Source organism: Lissotriton helveticus, chromosome 7, assembly GCF_964261635.1.
Source record: "Lissotriton helveticus chromosome 7, aLisHel1.1, whole genome shotgun sequence".
In the NCBI taxonomy this organism is placed as follows: Eukaryota; Metazoa; Chordata; class Amphibia; order Caudata; family Salamandridae; genus Lissotriton; species Lissotriton helveticus.
The window spans coordinates 562,445,834-562,452,942 of record NC_136068.1 but is presented as its reverse complement, the minus strand read 5'-3'; the positions used below and the strand labels follow the sequence as shown (position 1 = coordinate 562,452,942).

The 7,109-nt window shown below is 42.0% G+C and overlaps 1 protein-coding gene across 1 annotated transcript in view; it reads right to left on the bottom strand.

Annotated features, from left to right (window-relative positions):
- Window positions 1-337: 337 nt before the first annotated feature.
- Window positions 338-7,109, bottom strand: part of LOC144768745 (uncharacterized) — a 39,211-nt gene continuing 32,439 nt past the window's right edge. The window contains exon 3 of the mRNA XM_078652632.1: window positions 338-7,044. Coding sequence (XP_078508758.1) covers window positions 5,972-7,044 — 1,073 coding nt within the window. The 3' untranslated portion in view covers window positions 338-5,971. The remainder of the gene's footprint in view (window positions 7,045-7,109) is intronic.

The window sequence follows — 7,109 nt, the reverse complement described above, 5'->3', positions numbered from 1 at the left end:
CTAACCACATTGGCGGAGAATCAAGATATACTGCATAAAGTGGTTCTGTGGTTGAGGGTCTCCAATACAATCCCCTTGAGACTCTGGTTTACTGACACAAGTGATTCATTCCCCTTTGATCTTAGCATTAATCTATCTGCCAAACTCTAAATCAGACCCTATCTTCTCTCATACCAACATGTCATGCAAACTCTGACATCCTGCAGTTCATGTACTGGATGCAATCAGATAAATCTTAGACATTAAAACCATTTAATCAGCAATTTATGCAGTTGTCATTTGCTAATGAGGCACTTCCAGGGCATGTTATGGTTAATCATGACAACCACAAAGGAAATATATTTCTCATACCCTTTATTCTTATTAAAAATCAAATACACATATCATTGTCACAAGTTCGCAACATTTTAACTGGGTATGGGAGTATCAAACACACTTTTTCCGACTAGTAATTCGGGTAGAAACATTGTATGAGGCTTTAGCATCATTCCATCTGTTTTTTCTAGCAGGGGACGCACCCTCGGTGTAGAGAAAAACTGCCCATTCTCTGTCCCACTCTTACTCTGCCATACATCTACTACCTGCTCAGAATACAGCTTTCCGTGTGAGTTTACAATCAAGATTAAAAAAAAAAATAATAATTTTAAAAATCGGTCCCACATACTAATTTCTCATTCCACGGTTGGACTCGTAATTGCACGATAGAAGGGAAAATTTTCTGGGCGGAAACGGTAAAATGTCATGCAGTTTAACCGCAAAACTTTTTCAGTGCAATTCGTATTCAGGCTCATAGTGTTCTAGATGTCTGGCAAAGTCTAAATTCTAATTTTCAAGGAAAAAAAAAAAAAGGACGTGATCTCATTCTCCTTGCACTCAGGCTTTAGCCATACCACATCAATCCTGCCACCTTTGGCAAAAAAGGAGGAAGGGGTCTCTGGGATACTCTCTGAACATCAATCCTTTCTACTGGCATATACTTGAAATCCCACGGTGGTAGAGTGGAGGTTGTTCACCATTAGGCTCTCCCATATGCTCATAGTAATACGGTCTGTGGTTCACCACATGGAGAAATGGCTTTATGTCTTAAATTTCCTGAACTGTGTTTCTATATGTCGGTGTTACGTCTTAATTTTCCTGGACTGTGTTTGTATGTGTCGGTGTTTCATCCATTTTCTTTCGACTCTGTTCCCTTAGAAGGGTTCCTAGAGTCTTTAGCATAGCATGCATATACCTCATACGGATCCTAAAGAGAACCATGAGCACATTTATAGTGAAGGCATTACTATTCATCGAAGTACTTCAAACAAAAACATTTGCTCTGTGGATTACAGCCACCAGATATAGATGAATGTTTGTCCATTGGTGCATTCCTTCCAAAAGAGTGCAGATTAACTCACTAAGACCATAGCTATTGCATCCGGGGTGAAATGCCATCTAGGTTGTAATATGTAGCCATTGACATACTGAGTGGGGGAATACCATAGTCTGATGTCCTCCCAATGTCCCTTCTGTAGACAGTCTTTGGATTAGTAGATAACTTATCTTGTCTTTCCAAACATGTAAGGAACATGCCATTAAGGTTTAAGTCCCAAATAGTAGTACATTTTCCTTCTATACATTTTGCAACAGTGATAACTTTATGAACCTCCAAAGGAGGATAAGCCTCAAAGTGTGGTGCACAGGCTAAATGGGATTCATCCTACAATTCTATGAGAATGCTAACACCATATCTTGCTCTTCAGGCAGATTAAATATAAAAGGTCTGGAGGAATGGCTCAGCTGAAAGGTTGTATGGCACTATACAGCTCACCCTAGAGCTTTTTCCTAATGGCATGCTTCGCTAAGCTAGCGCAAAGAGTGCTGAAGTTGTGCTACTTGATAACAAGCCTTGAAGTATGGGAGGTTCAGTCTCCTACTCTCACGAGGTAACTTCAGTATCTATCGCCTTAATTGAATGCAAGATCCTTCCAACATCAACTTAATTTGATGTCATTCTTTAACCCCTCCCATGCTGGCGACGAACCCAGCCATCACGCTCCGCGGTGCTCGTGTGCGGATGACGGCTGGGGTTCGTCACGGCCCCGCCCTGTTAGTTTGTTTACCGCACAGCGGCGAAAACGGGCCAGCATCGAAGGGGTTAAACATTCTTTTAGGCAAAAAGGTATAGTCAGACTTGGAGAATGTAAAACCATCCATGATAAACACGGGTATAGGCCCTCTGTAGACAACTTCCCAATGTGCTGATCCCTACTTTCTGACTCTCTCTGTTGTCTTCTTTCAGTGACGGCTGGTGCAGTAAGATTGGTGGGGTGGGGGAGTGAAAAGACGATGATCGAGGGAAAATGCAATAAAAAGAAAAGAAAACCACTTACCTTGCGCTTGCTGCATCCCCAACTTGACAATGCAGCTTATTCATAATTTAATTTTTTTATTTTATTTTCTCTCGTCGTCTGTCGACTCCCCCACCCCGCCTCACCGCTCTTAGCTGCACCGGCTGTCACTGCCTGCTTTTCCACAGACTTTGCGGATTGTGCTCGGGAAAGACAGAGATAGAGGCTGTAGAGGAGGGCACACAATGAGCCTTTTCCCTTACCTCCTCCTTTTGCTATCTCTGCCACTGGAGCCTTGGAACGTGGAGTGGTGGAATATTCCTCAGCTCCTATCTCCAGCTGCTCTGCCAAACAAAGAAAAACTGTTTGGCAGAGTCCAAGGAGGATCAGGGGATGACTTCTGCCCACTTTCAAATCTCCTGTAGTGTGCACTGGCAACTGTCAGGTAGACGCACAGCAGGATCTTGTGAAAAGCACTTGTGCCTCAAATGTATAAACCCATACGTCTCCCAGAAGGCTGCTTTTTTTTTTTTTATTCAGGGCTTTCTGACCTCATTTGGCGGAATTTGCGATAGTCTTATAGCCTGACCTAGTTGGTATACTGCCCATAAAAGGTATGCTTCCCTATTGTAGACCCTCGCCTTTGGTCCGAGCCTATAACACTGGGATGGGTCTTCCTTGGCTGGTATAGCCCTCTACAGTGGGCAGAAGGCTATGTTACCATTTTTGCTAAGAATATATTTCCAATAATAACCAAAGGAGAAGAGTGACCCAAAACAGAAATGATTTTTCAGAGCTGTTCTATAATCTTATCACTATTCCTTCTTAATAGCTCATTTGCAGTTACAGTATCTGAATGCCCAAATGGCTAACTTGTTCACTTTCCACAGTTGCTTTATCTGCATATCTACCCAACCCAAATGCTGATAATGTATCCTCCAGATGTTATTAGTTTCTAAGCCCACTAAAGGATCTAAATGGCTTTTAAACCAAAGTTAACACCTCTGGATGATGACTAAAATAAGCAAAACTAGTTGACATATGACCAGGATGTGCTGCCATGGTCTTACAAAAAAGCACAATATCTTGCATAATACTGTTAACATATTCCCCAAATGCCCTATGTACCTAGAATGTGCCATCATGTTCTAGATAATAGGTTTTAAATAAGTATGCTTATTATTGAAGATACTAATTATAAGGGTCATATAACTGTACAACTTTTACGTATTCTTCGCTACCTCTCATATTAATGGTGTGGCATCCTTTCGTCTCCATATAAAGTTGCAGCAAGGGCACCTCAGAAGGATCAGCGTTCGTGCAATCTTTCTTCACTGTGTAAAATTGTGGCAGAGTGATACCAACTAATGATTACTTTTATTGCCGACTTCTATTTCAATCTCACGTAATTTATAAGCTATCAATGAGTTTATGTTTGATATTATTTATCATATGGTAGATGATGTCATCAATAATGAAGTTATTGAATTGTAATATGAGAGGTCAAGCAAGTGAAGGGGTGGAATTAGAAATTGAGTAACTCATGATAATTTCAGTGCATCTAGATATTTGGACTGTAACCATAACTTTACTTTAACAGGGATTGCAGGGGAATTTCCATGAATTTTGGTAAATCTTTTTAAGTATTGTTATTAGCTAGTAACTGTAATTCACGTTATTGCAAGTATTTTTGGTTTTGTATTGATGTACTGGAACAAGTATCTAGAATTTGCTTCCACCCCATCCCCAGAGCCCATCAGGTATGGCCTTTGGCCCTGTCCTCTCGGCTTGAGTGTAGCCTTCTGATCAGGTATGGATCCAGTCCTCTACATTTAAAGAGTCCACTAGGGATGGCTTTCAGTCTTACCCAGTAGGCTCAACATATAAACAGTAAGGGTGCCCATATGAGCCACGAGGTACACCACAGGTTAGTGGGATGGTTCTGGAGGGAGATTCCTAAATGTTTTCACACATTGATTCCAGTTAGAGAGACAGGGTTTGATTCAAGCCGTCCCCACAATCGGAGCACCCTAGTTGGCTACAACAGGAAAAAATGTCATTGCAGTACCCACAAATTCAGAGGAGACAGCAAATCTGGCACACAGTGAGGCCGCCATCTTGAAATGGGTCATGTGGTTTTAAAGACTATGGAAAAATAACCTGCTGTCATTAGAATATCCACAGGTTTAAACAACAAAGTAAAACACTCTAAATTCTTAAATAGGTATTGGGTGAAGTCAGGGCAGTGGCTGGGCACAGGTTGTAGCTAGTAAAGTGAATTTGAGGAATGACAGAGGGGACAGTGCACCACAGCTGCTGTGCTCAGCCAAAACCATACATATTGGGTTTGGCAGACACTGTAGTGGGGCATAGAATGTAGAAGAACGTCCAGCTTCTGCACAGTGGCTTCAGGGGCACATTTTTTAAGGATGCAAAAACACTTACATTTGCCATATATGGTTAGCTACACAACATCAACTCTCTTATCACATGCAACATCACCTTTGTCATCCGAGATTATCAGTGACATCACTGAGACTGCAGCCTTGAACATTGGCCTGGTCGAAGGTTGGCCTGTACTACACACTGCTGGGTAAAGTCAAGGGACTACACAAATAGGCTCTGGAAAAATGAGTTCTGAGGTCAGGGCCTTTTTGACGATCAGGTTCCGCACCCAGACCACCTGGGCATTATCTTCAGCTTTGCCCAGTGGGCAGCCCCCCAGGGCAGACAGGCCACAACTGAAGTTAATGCCCAGCAGACTCTGCAGAAAGGGTGCAGAGTGCCGGCCTGCACCGAAATCCCACTTGGCACAGCCAACAACTATGCCCAGTAGGCTCTTGGTTAAGATTCTTGAGTGCAGGACATGGGTAAAAGCAAAGATCAATATCCAGTACCCAATGAGCATAACTGACGGCATGTTTAATGGGACTTGCGAATTAGGTGCCAACAACAGGGCGTTTTTCAGTTAGCCAAGCTCTACATTTAGGTGCATTGAGCCAAACTCAGTTGAGTATTGAGATAAGGACACCGATTGCAGAACCAAGCCTTATGCTCAGGCACTGCTAGACAGGACCATCACAGGCTGTGACTTCTGCACTGTTTCTCTCGCAACAGAAGCGTAGGCTAAAAACCAGACCATGTGTCCTGAGCATAACAGGAGCAACCAAAACAGTCTGGCCAAGGTACCCCTTCTACCTCATCATATGGTCTAGGCAAGAGCCAGGTGGGTAGCCAAAGGTTGAGCCCAGTAGACTGTGAGCTGCAGTATCCTTGAGTGGCTTTATTGACATCACTGATAATGGCAATGGTAATTTGATATATAGTGTTACCAATGACGATATTGATTTAATTTATGAGCTGATCTGTAACATCGAGCGTGAAGTTATGAGTAGTACGTTTGAGAAAAGCTTGTTTTACTAATCATAACTGGCACATTTTTCGGTTTTGGGGACAATAACATAGCAACAATAATATTCCTCAAACTAAGGTTTTTTTTTTTTTTTTTAACAGGAGTATAAAATATTTCTTTACATGTGTATGTACACACAAACACGCAAGAAACCATTTATACACCCTTTTCAAAAAATTTAAATGAGGCCTGCGAAGTAATACGGAAAAAGAACATCCACAGCTAACATTCAATACTTTGATTTCTTTGGAGGAGGTCCAAACTGATTACGCCTCATGCGTGATGTTAGCAAAGGTTCATTCGAGTCTGATGAGCAGTCCTCTTTTGAGGGATCCTGCACATTCTGCTCACAAGGGAAAACATCAGCAGATTTAGAAGCATCATTTATTACTGCTATGGTCTGTTTCTCGTTGGGCACTTTTACTGTTTGAGCAAGTATATCTTTTATAGCTTCCATACACCTGGTGTTATTTTCAACGCAGTCTTTTAGAGTACCATGCATTGAAGTCAACTCGTTCTGGATGTGTACATTACTTTTTACACAGCTTGTGACCGCTTTTGTCAAATTATCAATACTTTTCTCTATCTGCATCAATACATGTAAAGAAGACACATTGTCTAGATGAGAGGTCATGTGGTGCTTTTTCATAGTTACTGTGTGGCGGTGTACTAAACGATTCATTGTCTCCATCAAAAGGCGCTGCTGTTCAGTATTATGCGCTAGTTTTTCTTGAAACTGCAACGTTTGGCCCATATTACATGCATTGCTTGTTTGACTGTCCATCGACCTATCAAGCATCTGACCAATTCCACCTATTTGACCCTTGCAATCTATTCCACCCATTTCACCCATATGATAAATGTCATCCATCTGCCTATGTAGACCGTCTGCACTCATTGCAGAGTTATATCCCATTCCGTACCCTTGTGCCCTCTGACCCATTCCACCCGATTCGAACACTCTGCCTGGCAAAGCATCTTCAATCGGACCGATGGCCGCAATTTTCTCAGCCATGGTAACATTTCTTGCTGGGCAAACATCTTTCACTGCCCCCGATTTCCCAGTAACATACCACTCTGGCATGATTACGTTATTGTCAAAGTCAACCACATGCTGCACATTCCTCAGAACTTTAGTACTTGACGAAAAATGTCCATCACTCTCTCCGACTTCCAAAATTATAACTTTGTTGTTCGAAGTGTCCGCCATACTTTTCTCTTCAGGCTCAACTTCCAAATGTGACTGTTGTGCAAGCAACACTTCATGCTCTGTATCCAACTGGTCAATTGATGGGGCATGGGCTGTGAAAAGGAAAACTCAGTGAGATTGGTCATAAAGTGAAAGATATTATTATGTTTTGTTGCTT